This window comes from Pagrus pagrus (assembly GCF_965226575.1).
Source record: "Pagrus pagrus genome assembly, chromosome: 4".
Classification (NCBI taxonomy): domain Eukaryota; kingdom Metazoa; phylum Chordata; class Actinopteri; order Spariformes; family Sparidae; genus Pagrus; species Pagrus pagrus.
This window is the reverse complement of record NC_140188.1, coordinates 19175202-19196358: the sequence shown is the minus strand read 5'-3', so window position 1 is coordinate 19196358 and position 21157 is coordinate 19175202. Positions and strand designations below refer to the sequence as shown.

The 21157-nt window shown below is 42.1% G+C and overlaps 2 protein-coding genes across 2 annotated transcripts; both read left to right on the top strand.

The window, feature by feature from the left end:
• Positions 1–1362: 1362 nt before the first annotated feature.
• On the top strand, positions 1363–9050 carry ctsc (cathepsin C). Its single transcript, XM_084351807.1, has 8 exons — positions 1363–1727; positions 2734–2879; positions 3669–3823; positions 4759–4914; positions 5111–5229; positions 6768–6899; positions 7349–7581; positions 7947–9050. Exons 1-8 carry the CDS (start codon positions 1568–1570, stop codon positions 8211–8213), a joined length of 1368 nt encoding a protein of 455 aa, XP_084207933.1. The 5' UTR covers positions 1363–1567; the 3' UTR covers positions 8214–9050.
• Positions 9051–10354: 1304 nt separating this feature from the next.
• On the top strand, positions 10355–18797 carry rab38a (RAB38a, member RAS oncogene family). The gene is made up of 3 exons (XM_084350048.1): positions 10355–10697; positions 14181–14461; positions 18497–18797. Exons 1-3 carry the CDS (start codon positions 10496–10498, stop codon positions 18650–18652), a joined length of 639 nt encoding a protein of 212 aa, XP_084206174.1. The 5' UTR covers positions 10355–10495; the 3' UTR covers positions 18653–18797.
• The last annotated feature ends 2360 nt before the right edge of the window (positions 18798–21157 follow it).

Genomic DNA, 21157 nt, shown 5'->3' with positions numbered 1-21157 from the left:
AGAAGGTCTTTATAGGCAGAGCACACTGGCCCAGGTGTTACTCATGCAGCTGACGACCCTCCATTCAGCACCTGCAAAACACAACCCAAAAGAAACAGGGACCCCTAGTGCCTGGGTGGAGGGATCGTCCCACCCCCCCTCTTAAAAAAAAATGGGGTTCCCATCTGAAAGCCCAGACAGACACTGTGACAACTAACATTACAATAATCGACTAATAATTTTTTTTTACCAGTAATACAAGATTATACTTTATCATTCAGAAATTGCTCTGTTCAACCAAACATACAATTTAATTTTTACCAATTTCTTCCTTTGGTCTCATAACCCTTTTACATACTGCAACCCATATTCACGACTTCTGCAGTGACCCTTCCCCATATCAGCCTGCCAATCTCCACCCTGCAACCCGGCACCCCTGGAGTGCCTGGAGAAGCAGTGGAAAAAGGAAGGGGAGACCAGGAAGATCACAAACAGTAAATATCTCAAGAACAAGGTGCTCTTGACAAAGCATCAGCTACAATATTTTCTGAGCCCTTGATGTGGCAGATATCCAAACAGAGGGCAAGAGTCTCTCTCTCTCTATGACAGAATAATTTAACTGGTACGAGTTCAATTTCCGAGAGAAAAAACACATCATCAAGATTAAAGGTGCACTATGTAGTTTTAGTTTTCACGACTAAACTGAATAAACTGAATAAGCAGACTGGACAACACAGTTTCATACTGTTTTACTTTGTTTATATTTGGCAGACCCTGCCACCTTTCTGGCTTCAAACAGTGTTCTGGACCTCATTTTCCTCTGAGATCAGCTTGTTTACTCAGTTGTGGAAAAAAATAATAATCAGAGTTTGTATTATCACCTCATTAACACTGTAGATATTAAACTTCTGAGTTTGAATTCCTTCTCCAAAACCACATAGTGCTCCTTTAAGACAGGTTACAGAAGGAGCAACTTCCCTTAATTCTCATTTTGCTCCAACTGCACTCTGCACTGCTCTCAAGTCTACTGCGCATGCCCGCAGCTGGCGGGTCACATGACAAGGAAACCGAAACCAAACAGCCAACAACAAACAAAGGACAGTCGAGGGCGAGATAAACGCTCGTCTGCGGTTCCTTGTTAGCTGAAAACAAGGCAGACAGAACAGAAGCGGAAGAGTGTAAAAGTCGCAATTAGCTACGCACAGCTCGTGTATGTGTAATTCAGTTAATACACGTACGTCAGAATTGTAGGAATACTCTTTAATTAGCTCTGATATATGAAAATATGCTTATGTCGGGACGCTTTAACTGCCGAGAGCGTTAGCTAGCCGGCTATCCTTATGCGCATGTGCTGTTGGGCTTCACTGACCTATCTTGACCGTTGAAGTTGACACGCAGCTCTTTGTATAAAAGTTTCAGCTTGTATAAATAGCAGACAGAGGACAGGGGGAGTAGGGAAGTCACTGATGAGACAGGTGCTCCAGAGACACACAGGGTCAAACTTTTAGGCTTTTCTCAGAAGACGCAGATCTGGCTGCGTAGTTCTTAAGGTGCGTTTTGCGGGCAGGTAAGCTAGCTGTGTGTGAAGATGAGGCTGAGCGGTGTGCTGGTGTGTGTGTTCCTGCTTTGGGTTGAAGGGTCCCTGGGTGACACACCCGCCAACTGCACCTATGAGGAACTGTTGGGGACATGGGTCTTCCAGGTGTCCAAAGGAGGACACGACAAGACCGTCAACTGCTCCGCACAAGGTAAAGAAACCCCCCAAATGCTACAGACTACCCACACATCATGAGACTGATCAGTTATGATGACACTAGCGGTTTCATAATTAGGAAATCATGTGACATGTCTGGGCCTGTAGTTTGTGGGTTTCTAGTTCAGATGGAGACTAGGAGCAGGTGATTCACTCATGACTTCCTCTTTGTGCGGCCTTAGTCTGATTTGAATGAAGAGCTACATGCACAAACATCTTAAATCCTTTAATTTCATACTCTTGTTGCTGACATTGCTGTGTCATGTGTTGTGTTTGTGCTGTTCACCACGTGTCTTAATTACGACCAGCTGAGGGGCTACACATGAAAAGCTTTAAGCCACCTCAAATGTTAACATTTAATGTATAATATGACCCTTATACATTTATATCATGCATGAATCAGAATCTGTCAACTTTAGTTGTGAAAAGTATGTTTGAGCAGATGAATGGAAATGAATCTAAAAGATGACTTACTGAATCAGTCCCTGCAGTTAAACACCTACAGCTGCAATGATTAGTCAATTAGTTGATTAAACTGATTGATTAAAGGTGCAATATGTAAGAATTTTAGTTGCATGCATAAAAACAATTAACTTAAATTATCAACATGATGTGAAGAAACAACAGTTTTGACACCGCGACCTCTATGTTTTGCATTGCAGAGAGAACTACTGAGCTAGCCCCGGCCCATACCGGTCCAAAGATCCTGTGCTAGAGGTGTAAACCCCAATAGTCCCCTGCTGCTAGATGCACAGCTAACTGGGCTAACAAGCTTATGACAGTTAGCAGCAGTTAGTGGTTATTCTGGTGACATGCTTCCCCCAATTTGTTTTGAGTATGAATTCGACAGGACGCCAATTTTTACTTATTGCACCTTTTTAACTGTGAGGCTGTGGGAATTCGCACTTTCACAACGCTTCATCTGTTTAATTGACAGACAAATCAATAATAGAAATGATCATTAGATGCACTTAATCTCATGTTACGGTGTTCCTCCTCAGCTACAGTTGAGAGCACTGTGACTGTGACCCTGGAGAAACTGTCTGTAGCCACAGACGAGCTGGGGAACACCGGCTTCTTCACCATCATCTACAACCAGGGCTTTGAAGTGGTCATTAATGGATACAAATGGTTCGGCTTCTTCAAGGTAAAAAGACAGAATTAATTTATGTGAGTGTTCTTTTCATTTTGCAAAAGACCTGTCAATTCTGGGCTAGTCAGGTTTTCACTGCAGTCTACTAAAAATGCATGGTGCAGACTACTTGATATCACATTTTTGTGATATGACTGAGCTTGTGTTATACACTGTTAATCTTCCTTGACTTAGTCCAGAGCACAAACTTTATGTCGTCACTCGAAGCAATAAGAGCTTCATTGGAAATGATGTGGCAAGGAAGTTGCACTGTGGCTCCTTGACATTAAAAGTTTAGTTTCACCATCACTCAGTTTCCTCTCCCTTCATCTGACAAGGCCGTATCTGGAAAATATGCATATCTTCTGTACACCAAGGCCGGGCTGAAATCTGATGGAAATCTGCTCTATTTAAAGCAGCTACATTCAAAAGTTTATCGTTCAGTCATGTGCTTTTTCTTCACACTCACATGATACTGAGTCGGAGGAAGTGTCATAGTCCCGCTGTCTGCAAACCCAAGTTGTGATCTATCCATGTCTAGTTGAACTTCCTCATTGTCTGGACTTGTTTTAGGTTAATGTGGTGGTATGAGCAGACTGGGTGATTTTTTTTTTTTTTACATAAAAAAATATATAGAAAATGTTGTCACTGTTTCCTCCTTAAAAGTATAACTTAGTGGTTGGCTGAATAATGGACCAACAATAGTTGGATGTTAATTTAAGTTTATACATTTGTATAAAATTACATGACTGAGTAGTATACTGAATGACAAGCCCTAAACTGCATCTCTCACTACACTTGCAGTACAGTCAGGAAGGCACGAAGGTGACCAGCTACTGTGACCAGACCCTGCCAGGCTGGGTCCATGATGTCCTGGGACACAACTGGGCCTGTTTTGTGGGGAAGAGAGTGAATCCAGTGCCACCCCGAACAGATTTCAAACTGCTCTTCAACAGCAGGTACCTAAATAATGTTTGTACATCCCAGTGGATAAATGGAGAAACACAAGCTAACAAACAAGACTTCTGTGGACTCTGTTTGTAGTCAGATTTTCAACACAGGCAGTGTTGATGATCTCGCTTTCAGTGTACCATTGACCTCCCTGCTTTTAATCTACTTCTTCTCTAAAGTGAACTGAGTTACTCACTCTGTCAGCCTTGGAAATGGGCCTGGAATCTGAATGTGAAAGCTTAAATGATGCTGAACAGGTTGATACAAAAATACCTGACTGAGAAATGAATATTTGGGTCAACTTTCTGACTCAGTTTCTGGCAACACAAAGCTGCTTCCTGCTTCTTTTATTCCAGTTGGACTTTTGCCAGTGTATTTAACTGTCAAGTTACAAGTCTTCAGTAGATGCGTGTCTATTTGTAATTTGAACCATAAAAGTATATTTGAACAAAATGCTAATAAAAAAGGGACCTTTTCCACACAATGTACAAGCAGTAGGGGAGTGCATGGCAAGAGTGGTATTTCTCTTGAAGTTTGCCAACCCAGAACGGGCGTCTTCACACTTCAGATTGTGTCATGTCTGATTTTCCTCACTTACAAGAAGCTCACAATTGCAGCTGAAATGTTTATACTTAATCTGTCGCCCACTATTAAATGTGAAACCTTGCACCCTTGGTAATGATCTACACTTTCGTTTAAAATAAGTTTATTTTGAAACGGTAACATTAGAGTTGCTGGTCTTCTCCTGGCTGAACTTTTACTGACTGCAGTAGGATCTGTCCTGCACATGATGCTGTTGTTGATGGTGTGGTCACTGTGAAAATGACTTGTATTGTGTTGGGAGTTGTTCTACTCTCCTGTCTTCTATTTCTGGGGCAGATGAGCCCTTGAGGGGGGGAAAAAAAAAACGACACACACAATAACGTCACATCTCACCCTCCAGGCTGCTCCAGAAGCCGTACAAACACAACATGGACTTCATCGACTCCATCAACTCGGTCCAGAGCTCCTGGAAGGCTGTGGCCTACAAAGAGCATGAGATGTACACTTTGCAGGAGCTGATCTACCGAGCAGGGGGGCCCGCCTCCCGTATCCCCAGGTGAGTATTTACTTGCATGTCCCATACTTTACTGTGTCAGGTGTCATGGAAGGGTGGAAAAAAATTCATGAAACTAAATGAGATTTCTGCTCCTAAATCAAAATTACTATCATTACTTGTGCGACAAGATTTTGCACAAAATGTTTGACAGGTGATGCCCTTGATTCAAATGTGATTTGTTTTTCGTTTACTTTAGGCGTGTTCGCCCCATGCCTGTGACAGCTGAGGTAGCCAAGATGGCAGCAGCTTTACCGGAGCGCTGGGATTGGAGAAACATTGACGGAGTTAACTTCCTCAGCCCTGTGCGAAACCAAGGTGACATTCAGTCGTTGTTCTGCACAAACCTCTTTTGATATAGACTGTTCAAATGCAAAGTTGGTGAGTTAGTTGTGTGTGTTCTCTTCATGTCTGACACACATTCTACACACGGACATTGTGTTGTAAAGCGCTTTGAGTGGTCAGTAGACTGGAAACGCGCTATAGAAATGCAAGTTCATTTACCATTTTAGTGTAATGCTGGTATGATGCCGACATGACTGTCTACAGGTCATTCTCAGGTCTATTTTTGCTGAGAAACGCATGTGTCACGTCAAAAATGGGTGAGACTCTGAATCTCTCGCTGCAGCCTCTCTTGACACGCACGTAAGAAGTGCGACTCACGCCGCCAGTGTGGCTGCTCTAACCTGTTAACATGGAAGCTGAAGAAAAAAGTAACACGTTATGCCACACATGTGCACCTTACGTAGCCAGTGTGGCCAGCCTGTAAGAGCAGACAGCAGCTCACCACTACTTTGCCCACCTCTTGGCAGGCCTGAGTCTGCTCTCCTCCTGTGTTTCTGCACAGCCTAGTGTGCGAGTGGAGAGATTATGCGTGCTGAGTATTTTTGAGTGTGTGAGAGGGCCTCTGTAGGGCTGGGTTTAAGGATCTGTAAGAGGGCTGGAGTGGCTCAATAGAAGCCCTCTAAGCCACTGTGCAGTGCTGTGAAGCTTATGTTGCTTCAGTTTTGCTAGTCAGGTGGATGCTTGCAGGGTCCATTTCAGTTCACAAAAATTGGTAGGATTGAGGAGAAATTGCTCTGGCTAGTCTTGCAAAGGAACATTGCGGTTTCTTTGCATAACGTGCAGCTAAACGTGAAGGGAAGATTGTAACAACTTAAAGCTTCATCTTAAGTCCTGTGAGATATTCCTGTGGGTCAGACATGACGGACATTAACTGATTCCATCATTATAAAAAAATCAGGACAGCAAACTTTCCCACTAGCATAGGTCTTCAAATTGAATGACTGGTTGTTGCGCCTTATTAGTATTAAGAGACTCAAGGTCTTATACCCAAATAAAACTGTTCTCAGTGTCATCCAGACTTGAGTCATTACTGCAATTAAACCACCTGACAGATCCCTGCAGCCTCGACTCTCTGACCTAATTTGTTTCTGCAGAGCTTTTTATTAAGAAGCTGGAGTCTCGTACTATGGAGGGCAACCAGTGGCTTTAATCAGTGTATCTGTCTCCGTGCTTTGCTCCATTATTATGCATTACAACTAATGCGGATGACTGTACTGAGTCAGGAACATTACAGAAACGTCTGTACTTGCTGGTGTAATAAATGTCTTAGTTTATTAGGATTTAATGTCAGGGGTGTTGTATCAGGTTGTGCAGGTGTACCTTCTGGGGTCATTATTGATGGTCTTGCTGCATCATGTTAAAAATAAAGTTTTTGAAGATTGGAGCGGCATGTACATTATTTGCCCAATCATTATTCACCAAGCTTCACAAAGTTAGGATTTATTCCGGTGCTGTTGCTTGTACAGAAGTGGTGTTTAACTTGCGTGTCAATCTCTAATGCTCTGTTTTAGCATCTTGCGGCAGCTGCTACTCCTTTGCCACCATGGGAATGCTGGAGGCTCGTATTCGAATCCTCACCAACAACAGCGAGACTCCCATCCTCAGCCCGCAACAAGTGGTCTCCTGTTCTGAATATTCTCAAGGTAAACGCACAAATCTAAAATCTGTCTTGTTTTCTAACCATATCAGTTCATTTTACGTTAAAATAGCTGGTGCGTATTGTTGCTGATATTAATCAGGTAGGAGTTTAGAGATGCACTTGGTAGAATATTCATACTGTGAGACACAATCATGGATGAGTGTTTCACTGCTGTATGTGGAAAACTCCAGGCTGCCTTCCTCTCTAATCAGAACAAGTGGCACTTAAGTGTTTTTCGTAAAGTTGAACCTAGCTGCCTTTTAGAAAGTGCAGCGTTTACTGTCCTGATTAACATTTTCACTAAGCCTCGTTCATATTCATTCTTGGACCACATAAGAGATTTCACCCTTTGTTAAAGTCATGACGACCTTCCCCAAAAATATTTCTTGGTAATCATAGCTTGTAGACCTGTTTGAACAAACCAGATTTAACATTCATGTCTCCCATTTTAAGGTTGTGATGGTGGGTTCCCTTACCTGATCGGGAAGTATGCACAGGATTTCGGCCTGGTGGACGAGTCCTGCTTTCCATACGTTGGAAAGGATTCTCCGTGTGGCGTTCCTCAAAACTGCAGACGCGTTTACACAGCAGAGTACAACTACGTCGGTGGGTTTTATGGCGGCTGCAGTGAGATGGCCATGATGTTGGAACTGGTCAAGAATGGACCCATGGGAGTGGCCTTTGAGGTACAACAGCTAGTCCTATACGTATAGTATGTGTTCACTTGGCAGCTGGAGTTTTTGCTCCGTCAGTGTGGTTTAGAGTTTACGTTGAGTTTAACCTGTGTTGTCATAAATTGGTGTTCAATCCTTCCATTATTTTTGGCAAAACTCAAAGAAACTTGGCCAGGTAACCCCAAACCACAGCTAAGCTAGCAAACAGAAAACCAACAAAACACTAACACGCCATTAATTTGAATCATAGTCGTATAGTTAACCTTTCTTTCCTTTACGAAAGCTTCTCTGTACTTCCTGTACAACTCGGCAGCCCTTTCTCCTTCATGTGTATAACTTGTATAAAAATAAGGTAAATTTTCCCTTTCTTTCTACAGGTCTACCCTGACTTCATGCACTACAAGGAGGGCATCTACCACCACACCGGCCTGGCAGAGACCTATAATCCCTTCGAGGAGACCAACCACGCTGTGCTCTTGGTGGGGTACGGCCGCTGCCACATGACCGGGCAGAAGTACTGGATTGTGAAGAACAGCTGGGGCACCACCTGGGGCGAGGACGGCTTCTTCCGAATCCGCCGGGGAAGTGACGAGTGTTCCATCGAGAGCATCGCAGTCGCAGCCAACCCCATCCCCAAACTGTAGAGGCTGCGAGCGCAGGATCGATAGGAAGACTGGCTGTCTTGATGATGAGTGCAACTTAGATTTATTTCACAAAGTAGCTTAGCTGTTTTCAAGCCAAAATCACATCATTCTTCACGAGTAGCATCTGTCTTCTTACATTTACATTTAGGGCATTTAGCAGACGCTTTTGACCAAAGTGACTAAGTACGTTTGTCGCAAGAAAGAAACCACAACATATCACCATCGATAAAATGAGAATCCATAATCACACACAACATACCTGGCTTATGGGAGTAACTTGTGACACCCAGCTTTTTTATCACCAAACACTGTAAATGTAGTAAAATGAGGCAAATATCATCCTCCATTGGTTAAAAGAATAAAGGGAAAAGAAAACGTCTGTTGGCCTCACATGTTGTTTCATGTTTGTAATGTGTCCAGATTTCAACAATTGGCTGCCTGTAATGATTTTATTGAAGCTGTAACTGCCGACACAAACTTTGGATCAAAATGGATTGGCGCACACTGTGACAAATCATCATTAGTAACTTCTAATTGTAACATTTAAAGGGAACTGAGGAGCTGGTGTTCGCTCAATCAAGTCACCTTCATTCTTTTGTCTCAGGGAGAACAGTGTTATCTTCTGTCCTCGCATCAAATCTAAACCACGACTGCCATGTTTCCCTGTGGAGCAGTATTAAGGGATTTTTAAAAGCAATTCATAAAGGGATCCAAGTGATTGTTCCTTGTGCCTTTTGTATTCTGCCTCCCATTCAGTGTAAGCAACTGTTTCCATTGTTTTGTGAGATTTGCACTGTTATATTTGATTTGGACAGAATAAAAGCGGTTCAAAATTGCTGCAAGTTTCTTTTTTTTTTTTTTTTTTTTTTTTTTTTTTGTAGAAGAAAAAACATTTTAAATCTTCATGGGCTCTATATTTTAATTTTTTTTAAAATCTTTTAGCTGGAACTGATCAGCAGTTTTCTCTCAGAGATTGTCACAACAAAATGCCTGTACAAGGCGGTGAGGGAATGATGTCCAAAATGGTTCATTTACGCAACTTTAAATGGGTAAATCTTGGTGTATATTACACTTTTTACTTAAAGTAACAAAGTTAATTCACTCAGGTGCTGTTAAGTGCAGTTGTGAGGTGCTTGTACTTTATGTCCATGTAATGCCACTTTGTTTCCAGTCTCAGAATATTGAACTGATTTGACCACATTTAAGTTAATTTGCAGGTTCAGATTTTGCAAACAAAAAACATGATCTTATAAAATATACAATACATTAAATTGTTATCAATTAAGCGACCCAACAGTGTATAAAATAGTTCAAATGGCTTCACCTCGACCAGCCACTAATACTTAAAACTTTTAATGCATCAGTAGCAAAATCCAATAATTAAATCATGACAAGCTTAATGTGTACTTTTACTTTTTATACTTTAATGCATTTTGGTGTCAATAGCTTACTTTTATGCAGTGTTAGTAAATGAGTGAGTGAATCTACTCGAGTACTTCACGGCACAAATCTGAGTAGTGGTGCACCCTGAAATTTTTCATCTGGCTGGCCTGATGGGTCCACTGAAAAACTTGGGATGGCAACCAGAAGCAGGGTCGGAGGGTGGCTTGGAGGTGGTGCAGTGGTGGATGGCCACAGTTATGCATTTTTCTTATTTTCATTGACATAAGCTATTATGAAAAATATCTATTATTGATTCACTGTAAATAACTAGCACGTAATGAGGGGTCGTTAATAGATATGTCACTGTTATTAAACAATTACATGCTTTATAAACCATTAATCAACAAGTTGTGCAGGTTTATAAACATCAGTTACAACTTCATAATAATGTTTAAAGATGAACTACAAAGAGTTAATTAAGTATTAACATCAGTTGCAACTTTAAATAAAAATGTCATTGTTTCTTAACATTGAAATAACTATTGACTACATTTTAATTAACTATAAATATACCAATTATTAAAGATGTTTTTCATAAACAATTCTTCTTCCACCCCTGTTGTCTTATCAAAACAGTGTTTATTCTCTCCATCTGGGAGCTCTGAAGCGCATCCCGGTGGCACTCCCATGCAGGCAGCTCCCCTGAGTGAGTCACAAGGTCCAGACGTCTCTGCTCCACTTCCCTGTGTGGGCCAGGGCGTACCTCACCTCCCCTTCTCTCATTCCCAGCTCTCTCCAGTCCTCTCCGCTGCGCTGTCCTTGTGCTTCTCCCCTTTCATGCCCCCGGTCCTCTCCATTTACGGTGGATTCATGCTCAGCTCTCGCCCTCCTCGGTCGCCATGCAGAACAACCACCAAAAGGAGCATCTCTATAAGATCCTTGTGATAGGGGACCTCGGGGTCGGCAAGACCAGCATCATCAAGCGGTATGTCCACCACAACTTCAGCCCCAACTACCGAGCCACCATCGGGGTGGACTTCGCTCTTAAAGTCCTCAACTGGGACCAGGAGACGGTGCGTCTGCAGCTGTGGGACATCGCAGGTACAGTCCAACTTTTACGCACGGCGCACATGAGACAGTTCCTACACAAGACGGTTTCTGTGACTTTGACTCAAACTTTACACATGTTTTTTGACGTGAGCCACAGCCGATTTAGTACTTTTAAAGGAATAAATAGATTTGATAATTAAAGGTTATTTTAAAGAAGTACGATTGGTCGAAAATGGATGCCTATTAGTTTAGCCCGTTGGTTAAAATTCGTTAGAAAATCATTAAATTGTGTTTTGTTTTCAAAGATCAAGCCGAAAATGGAAAATGCTTTGTTAAGACAATTAAATAAACTGGCTCAGTCTATTAAAAATAATCAGTTAAATTGCATTAGCTCAAGGCTACATTTGTAAATTTCATTAATGTTAATGGAAAGCTGTGGTCCTGGAGGAAATTATGTTTATAATGACTCAGAAATGAATCTGCTTCACACAATGAGGTGGTCATTATGAAGTCAATTCAGTCATCCTTCATGCATGTTGTTCAGTGTGAAAACATTTATCATGTCGTCAAGTTGTATAAAGATAGAGATTATTGAGCCTTTCAACGTGCATTTTAGTCATACAGATAGATGTTAGATATAAAAAAGACAGACGTGGAGCATGACACCATTTTAAAACACGCTCACAGAAGGAGTTTTTTGGGTTAATGTTCCTCATGGGCACCAGCTGACCTGTGGCATCGCTCACTTCAAATCACTTGGCGACGCATTTCAACAATTACACGTTTCTCTTTATTTACATTCACGCACACAAAACCAGTAAAGTCATGAGACACGTTCCCTCCCAGGTGACAAGATCACACATGACTCTCATTATATATTTTAAAGCAAGTCCATAGCGTGACCTTTGACCTTTTATAAACAGAAGCTGTTCGGCGCAGTGCAGTGGTGGCGCCCAGCTGTTGTTAACATTTAGATATAAGCCTTACTTTATTATCTTGAGCGTCACTTGACTTTATGCAACAGCATCATGGCGCCACATGAAATTAACAGGGAGCACCATGGCAACAGTCAGCCATCATTATCACTTTATAGTCATTAGTATGAACCACCCAGACTATCAGCTGGATTGTTGAGCCCTGAAATGATTGGTTTTCCCACCTAATTAGAGCTTTAATTAAATCATCGTTACAGGGTGGTCACATTTCTCCTTCTAAATAAACTAGTAATTCAATTTCACACACAAAAATACATTAATTCAATATTTAACAGGCGACCGAGTGGTCAGTCACCTACTCTGTGTGGCATTCCTCACCTCTTTTATTTTGAAGTATTTGCATTTTGTTCTATAAGATAATGAAAACATGTCTCCTCGGTTGTCTTCGGCGAACACAGAACTGAGAAATAATAAAGGCTTGTGACTGCGCTGCTAAGATAACAAACCTGAAGGCTACAGCAGTCTCATCTCACATGAGTGTCGGCTGAGGTTTTACCAGAAGAATCCTCTGACCCGCTGCTCTCTCCCCTCCTGTGCGCCCTCTCCAGTAGGCGCAAGCAGTCATGTGTCTCAAACTCATGTGAGTGAGATTTGAGGCCCGACCTTCTTGTGTACAGAAGGCTTTTATTGTGGGCTGAGAGTGAGCGTCTCCCTCAGAGAAAAATACTATCGGTCCGTGCTGTATGTGCTACCTACGAGCCTTTAGGTGGGAAATCTTAGTTACAGCATCCTTTGGAGTCCGTGGATCGTGGAGAGGACACTTGAAGATGATTCAAATAATTATGTTAGCATCCAGTTTATATAAGTCACATCCAGAAAATATCTTCCAGCCCTGCCGTGGGTTTGTTTGGGGATTTGATGATGGAGTTTTTCTCATGCCACAGATGTGATAAATCACTTGCTGTTTCTGTGCATTTCCCAAGACAAATAATAACTTCAACTGTTCTATTTTTGGATGCCATTTTTCTACAGCCTGGGCTGACAGGCCTGACAACGGTGACAGGGCTAGCTGCACAGGCAAATCATGATGAAGATGCGAGTTAGGCTGGTTTGAGGGCTTATTGGAGTCGTTTTTCAGCTGTTCAACCTCTTAAGATCACATAGATGTATAGACATGTGGAGTAGTTGAAGACCAGATTTGAGACGGAGTAACTCCAGATGTTTCTGGCCTCTGCTCGACTTCATCACTGCTGAATTATTGCCAGTCCTCATCCATATTAATTGATACTCCTTGCTTCAAATGCCCTGAAATACCTCTTTTTTCAATCAGCTTCTTTCTATATTGTCTACATTTTTCTACCAATCTTAAAGAGGCTCTGTCCTGTCAGTCCGTTGGCTTGTTAATATCTGGTCTTCCATCTCTGTCAGGCAGCGCCTGAGCATCATTGACTCGGCTCTGAGTTTGAAAGAGAGATTGAAGTTGACAATAGTAAAAAACATTAACCATAACCGTTGTTTGTGGCTTCCTTGCGGTCTGAGCCTGGTCAGCCCCCTGATCAGCACTGAGCATGTGCAGCTCATCAGAGATCAGAAAGAAGCGAGATGTCTCACTCCTCAGCAACTTCCGTTTTCTTCTTGATGTAGTCTGATGAAATTTGTGATTATAAACGGGACACAAGGGGAAAAAAAATGAAAGGCAAACTCATCGACTGGCAATGTGATGAGCAGGTTTGTCTGCATTTAAAAAACCTGCGTATAGACGCTAATGTCGGTGTAAAAGTTGTGTGTGATCTCCCAGAAAAGCCTGGTGTGTCGGCTGACAAGGAAAGTTAGAAACATTGTGGTATACAGTAATACTATCCTACAGTTTCTCTGCCCTTCTGATACTGTATGTCCTTGAACAAGACAGCCCTCCCCCTCAGCTGTTCTGCAGCTGACCATGTGCTCTGATCCACCTGTGCAGGAGAACAGAAAATGTTCCTCCGGGCCTCAACACCGGAGCTCCTCTCCTCTGCTTTTTGATGGACCAATGTAGTTTTTTGGTTAGCCCACAGTGTGAAAATGTCTTGCCCACAAGTTGATTGCGAGGCTGCTGCTGATGGGGCTCTCGCAGAAGTTACGGATGGGAAAATCAGTGTGGATACAACATTCCAACGGGGCTTACCGAATTAATTTCACCCTCAGGAATTTTTTGCAGGCAACTTCACAAGCAGGCACACACAGCAAAGACACCTCTCCCCTCCCTCCATCCTGCTTCTATTCGTGTCTACATCTTTTAACAGTAAAAACATGCACGAAATGGCGTGCGTGTATCAAGTGTGTGTGTGTATTTGAGAGAGTGGGTGTAGAGGCATGTTGGGAATGCTTGCATGGTTGCACGTATGAGACATGAGTGTGATGAAATGACTAAATCGGATGACTCAGATTCAAGCGTCCGTGTGGTTGCTGCTGAAGTGAGACTGTATCACTTGCAGCCTTTTCGCTGCCAGCAAGTGGTACAAAATGGAAAGCTGAAATTTTTTTTGTGCACCCGAGAGACTAAATGGTCATTTTTTTCTGCCTGTATACATCTGTGTCCTTGTTCCTATCTGTCCTCCAGGTCAGGAGAGGTTTGGCAACATGACCCGGGTGTACTACCGCGAGGCCATGGGCGCGTTCATCGTGTTTGATGTCACAAGGCCCGCCTCCTTTGAGGCCGTCACCAAATGGAAGGAGGACTTGGATTCCAAACTGACACTTGCCAATGGGAAACATGTAGCCACTGTGCTTTTGGCTAATAAATGTGACCAGGGCCGGGACGTACTGACCAATAATGGAATAAAGATGGAGCAGTTCTGCCAGGAGAACGGCTTCGTGGGATGGTACGAGACGTCTGCTAAGGTGAGAAAGACGAGACACACACGTACACGTAACACAGCTGGCAGGATAGTGCCGTGAATACAAAGGGTAGCCTTCAACAGGAGCTCTGAGGTGTCTGCAGGTGTGTCCTTCAGTTCAAATGTCCTTGAGAAGCAGCTGACTGCCGAACAGCTCGACTGTGTCAGACCCAGCACCTGATTACCCTGTGGAGAGGCCACCGTGGAGGCATTCAGGATGTGAAGAAATCCTTTAAAAGTGCTGAGTTTTACCAGACTCTCAGTCTGCTCAGTATTAGCATATGAATAAAACCTCAGTCAGAAAGTGTTACGGTGGAAATTTCAGGTCAGCTGCGCTTGCATCAGGTGCTCGATCATCCAGACAGGATGTCCGAGAATGTTGAGAGAAGATATAAATCCACCGTGTTTAACTGACTGACACAGATTTTAAAGGAATACATTAACATTTAGGGAAATAACTTTTCCTCACTAACTCGCTTTCCTGGCCAGAAGATGGATGCCACTCTCATGTGTTTGTTAATATCAGTCTGAAAAGATGGATGGCTTTGCTTAGCATAAAGACTGGAAATAGGGGGAAATGGCCAGCCTGATGTTATCCAATGGTAGAGAAAAACACCAGCACTTCTGTAGCTCCTTTTACACAGAGATCATGCAACACTGATGCAATAATGACCCTTCTTTACGCTTGCTTTTGTTTTTAAGTATGATGCTGCCCCAGTGTGTGATTTTGGATAGCATGCCTACTTTCCAGAAGCAAAAGAGACATGCCGTGTAAAAAGACAGCATCGGCATCTAGTGTGACATCTTACATACACGACAACAATCATTAACCATCATTTAGTGTCCCTGTTACATGGTGGTCGACTTCCTTGCCCCAATTTGCTGACATTTTCAGTTGTTCTTCTTCTCTGAGTTAGCTGCTAGCTGCTGCTAGCTGCACGTAAAATCTCCAAATTGTGTGTTGCACATCTAACAAATTGTCAAAATGTCCCACCCCTCTCCCATCCTGCCGCCTTGCCGGCTCACTCTTTTTACAGAGTTTGGCTCCGCTACAACTATGCCCCCATCCACACACTTTGTACTTTACGTGCAGAACGGTGACACGGCTCAACATTCCCGCCTCGAAGAGGTTGCCTGAAAGGGGTTCATGGTTGCATAAATTAACCTTCAAGTGGTATGTGATGCAGATACAGCCATAACCAGCCGATCAATACACTGATGAACATAACAGTAAACCTGCTTTCGGCGCTCAGTTAAAGAAAAGCAGGTGTCACTTAGAAATTCATATTTGATCTAAAACTTATGTTTGATCTAAAAACGCATTCTAAATTATTGAAGATGTACAAAAGTATATGCCACTTTTTATTTATGTTTGCAAGCTGTCAGTTTATGGGCATTACAGTCCATCTAAACCTTCACAACCTGGATTGGACAGATAAAAAATATGAAACACGAACATGAAACCTCATAAAACCTTGAAAATGTTGATTAAGAACAGCATAATTCAAGACTCCCTGATGCAGACGGGGGTGAAAGAACGTGGTGAGTGAGTTCTGACAGTGATGTGAGTTGAGGATTCACCCACCTACACACAAGCCGTGATTACAGCAGCTAACTGGCAGCAGGAATCTCACAGCTGGATGTTGAGGGGAGAAAATAGACTGTGATGTGCACATACGCATGCAGACACACACACACACACACACACACACACACACACACACACACACAAACACACACACACACACACACACACACACACACACACACACACACACACACACACTCACACACCTAAGGCATTCATATACTGTACAGTACAAAAATTACATTTAAACTTGATAACCGAAATTGAAACACTCTCATTTATGGTGCCGTATATTAAAAAAAGGACAGTACTCAAAGTGCTTTCACTAAGGCAGCACAATCCTCTATTCATTTATTTTTTTGTTTTTTATTAATAGATAATGTTTATACATTTTAATCTGCATTTGAATTGTGACAGGCAGAAGTAACGGAAGTGGCTTTATGATGAAAAGCGATGGGGACATAAGGGGCTCGGATGAAACAACACTTTTGAAACAGCCTTTGACATACGCAATATTACATTCTGTATTACAGTGTATGCTGATCACATCTATATCTAAGAACAAGAGGTTTTCCTGCACATGTTGTTGACTGTTGTTTATAGCGTATGTGCATGTCAGGTCCTGGGTTAAAATATTGTCAAACGTAGAGTCTGAAGCTCATACAGCTCTTTGTTTTGTGTTTGTTTTCATAAAAACCTGTGGAAATGTTTTTCCGCAGCGAGTGTGCAGCCATTTTGTACCGAAACTCATATTTGTAACCATAAATATAAATAACACTGACCTTGATTATCATGTGATGTCACCTTGATGTGCCATTTGTACAAAAAAGTATCAAGTGTAGTTCACCTTTGAGCTGAGTGACTGTTCAGAGTCTGAAACATAACCTGGGTACGCTCTCCATGTACAGGGAACAAAGTGAATTAGAAAGAGACGAGCGTTTCTTGTGTTTTATGTTGATTTGGAAGAATCTTTTGTTTGACGTCTCCCAGTAAGTATGATAGATCACGACGTGACAGACGGAGGAGTTTGTGTGTGCGTGAGAAGTTAAAGGCTCTGTAGTCGGCACCATGTCACATCCCACTGAGCAGCACGCTGTTACATCTAATGAATATTCAGTATTTCTACTGCTACTGCATCACGCTTCATGATTTATATTAGCAAAGTCCGTTGTGCATGTGTGTCTCTCTCATCCATACTGGCTGCTGGTCCTCTCCTCATGTGAACCTCACCAGTGGACAATTTCTCTAGTTTACTCAGCTTTCAGCTCTGGTCCAAGTCGCTCTAAATCCTTTGTGTGGGTGCTGTCGAGGAGTTCATTTGTGTTTTATTTTGACGGGTAGAATAGGTTTGTGAATCAGGCAGGACAAGGTTCTCAGGATTATCTCTCAGCTCTGTTATGTTGGCTGTAATCATTTCATAAATGGGCATCCTCGTGGGCAAGTTGTGTAAGACTGGCATCATGTAAGCACACGTGGTTCCAGACCTTTGTTGCATGTCATCCCTCTGATTCCTGTCTCTACTCAATTAAGGCCTGACGTCCTCAAATATCCTTTGACAATGGCCTTACAGAAATAAAATGACAGGAAAGATGAAGTGCAGTGGTGCAAAAATAAACATGTTTTGAAACGATTCAAAACACGAGGAGAATAGATTAGACTGAGCAGCACTTCAGGCATTTATTTCGGTCAGACTGTACTTTGCTGACCGAGTTTCATTCTCTCTTGTTAAAATTGTATCAAAGCTACTCAGCTGTCACCAATTTCCTGTTATTCATTGGCCAAATAATTATTTTGCTGTTGTGAGTGTTTGCATAATATTTCCATTCAACTGTAGTGTTTTTTGCTACTGTAAGAGTGTACCCAACTTATCCAAAATGGGGATAACTTTTGATATTTTACATGTAGACATACTTTAACTATTTTGGTTACTCTCTGTATTTATTGTACTCTGAGTGTTGTTGTTCAAATAATCAATTCAGACATTTTTACACAGTTTCCTATACTTGTCTGATTACTTGGTCACATGCTATATTTTTCTGCAGTATCATGCACTGGAGAAAAAAAAAAATAATTTTATGGATTTTTTTCTGTTTACAAGTTTCCCTTTATTTTTGAAATACACAATTACAAAAAGAGACTTTTAACTGATATGTCCAATGCAAACTAACAAAAATAAAATCTGTAACCATGAATAACCATACATTTTCCATTTTATTTATTTATTTATTTATTTATTACAATCTTAAAGGTGCAATATGTCAGAACGACCACTTGTTGAATTCATACTCCGAACAATAGGGGGCAGTATCTCACCCGAGTCACTGCTAAACTGCAGCTAACTTTATCTGCCATTGGCTCGTTGTTTGCATTAATCAGTTAATCCCTCTTCTTCTTTTTCCCCTCCCACCATTTCATACTCTGCATTCGTTCACTTTGTCCTCTCTTTTTCAGGAAAACATCAACATCGACGAAGCAGCTAACTGCCTGGTGAAACACATCATTGCCAGTGAGAGCGACATGCTCCAATCAGAAGTTCCCGACACCATCACCCCCCAGTTAGAGAAGGACAAAGGCGGGACATGCTCCTCCTGCTTTAGATCCCAGTAACAGCTCCTGACAGTTGGATGTCCTTTTGTATCTCGTTACGACACAAAGTCGAGTTTGTCTGTGAGCAGGAGGCGGTGGAAGGAGAACGACTTTGGCTGTTTTTTAAGAAGCATGTGTGGGTGCCAACTCGTTTCCTGTCTGGTAGCTCGGGTAAGGGGTGGGGGGTGGAGGGAGGAGGGGTTGGGAAGGGAGGGGGTTGACAGAGAGGCATCTGGCTAAAGAAGAAATGGTTGGATTGAAACAGAGACAGAAAGAGAGATGGATGCAGCTGTGTGCGCTTGTCAAAGGCAAGGTCACCCTCTGGGCGACTTCAAGCCTTGACACTGCCACTTCGGTTACCATGGAGACACAGTTAATGAACACGCGTGCAGAAAGATTGCAGCAAATCACAGTTTATGTGTACTGAAGGTCCACGGAGGTGATCTCTATTTACAAACCATGTTAGCTGTCTCTCTTTCTTCGCCCTTCTCGTCCTCGCGTTCCTTCTTCTCCACTTTTCGCTCCGTTTCCTCTCCACTCCTTTCCTTCTGTGTCTGAGTTTGTGTCTGCTTGTCCTCCCTGACACCATTTTGAGTATTTCACATGTCATTCTGGGCTGATGAGTGGGCAAAAAGCACATTTATATCTCGTAAGTCAATGGTTTTATATGAAATTTATATTTCACTGGTCAATATTTGTAATATTTGTAATTGTGGGATAAATGCATATATATACACAAACATGTACATATTATACCGATTATAATGAGGCAGATTATAGAACCAAAGATGTATCCAGTGTTCAACATGTTCATATGAATAAACCACAGCTTTACTGACTTATGTCTGGGTGTGATTAAAAGTTTTTTTTTTATTAAAAAAATGCTGTGTACATGTATTTCAGTTCATCTGGCTGACTGGACCCATTCACATTAAAGTTGGATGGAGACATGCCGGGAATTATATGAGGTCACTAAACTCTATTAGAGCAACGTTTACACTGAATTGTAATAAGGAGAATGGTGCCTCTCATTCCCTCTCTGCACCTGAACGCCTCTTCTATGTAACTTGGGTTGCCGGGTACAGTCTCCTTTGAAAAGTGTGTTGCTTTGCAGCACTACATCACACACCACCAGCCACTAACTGAATCATTTTTGTCATGAAAATGTTTCTGGTTTTCCCTCTAATGTCCTCGGGCTACTCTGCCTCAACTCTGTGCGATTTGCAGAGTTTGGCAACGGACAGATTGCATAAATTGTTGCTAAAGTAGCCACTAACTTCTGATAACTGTGGCTACTCTCAGCTAGTTAGCTAAGTTAGCCATGTAGCTAGCTACAGGAAGTGTTGGTGTTGACAAGGCTAAAAGAGGAGGTTGGAGCCACCAGGAGGAGGTTTTCAGGCCCGGGGTGACTGATGGGGAGCCAGCAAGCAGGTAACAGAAGAGGCTAAAGAGGATGTTGACGGAGGACGCTTAGAAGAGAGCCACTAACGTTAGCAACAGTGAGTGGAAAAGTGTTCGTTTTGATTTGATGGCTTGAAGTTGCGAGCAACCATGCCTTTCTATCTCCATCAGACAAATGACAAATGGCATTGGGATAATACCAGGATTGGCACAGCAATACAAGAGAAATCCCCACTGTGGAAGACGCCATGTTGGAAATGTCCAGTCGTAACATTACTGATGATGTATGAGGGTCTTGAGGGGTTCTCACATTTCATTGGGTGACGATTTCCACTACTAACTCTTGTTGACTTAACTCTGTTCTGGAGCGAGGGGTTCACCTGAAAACAAGGGGTAGGGGTAAAACTTGGGCCTTAGTCTCAGAGTGGCTCTTAATCGTTGGTGAGAGCTTTGCAGAAAAAAAGGCCTCAAGACAGTCGCTGAGCTGGCCTTGCTGCTGGAAGAGGGAGTATTATTAGCCTGCTTGCCAAGTTATGTCTTGTGTTTTTGTGCTTGCTTGATGTTTGGCTGATAGCACAGTAGTCAATGTTAGTTTTTGATAAAAAAAATTATGTAATCAAACAAATACACATGTGCAGCTGTTCAAATTAATGGCAGTGGTGAAAGTTAATAACACTTAGAAACTGTAAAACACCTGTAAAAGGACTATTGGTGTGTATGTTGTAGTAGTGTAATCCAGTCTTTTAAATTTTAATAAGATAGCAAGAAAAGTAGGTTTCATTGCCATCACATCTTTTATCTCTGCACATATACAGTGTGACGAACATGAGAAATTTAGATGGGGCTGTGGGAAGAAAGAAAATATTACAACCCTTTTCGAAGGTGTACCTGGTGCAGTGAAAAGTGTTTTTGGATTGTGACCAGATCATGCTTGATTTACACCACCGTGTTCTCTCCCTGATTAAATCACTAACAGTTATAAAAACAAACAGGCAGAATGTGATTTTTTAATCACCTCTCTCTGATTTGTAACCAGAGCTACATCATTATTGCCAGATCTACATGCAAAAATAAACAGTCTATTATTTTTAGACGGTGGTTGTTAACATCAGACAGCAGCAAATT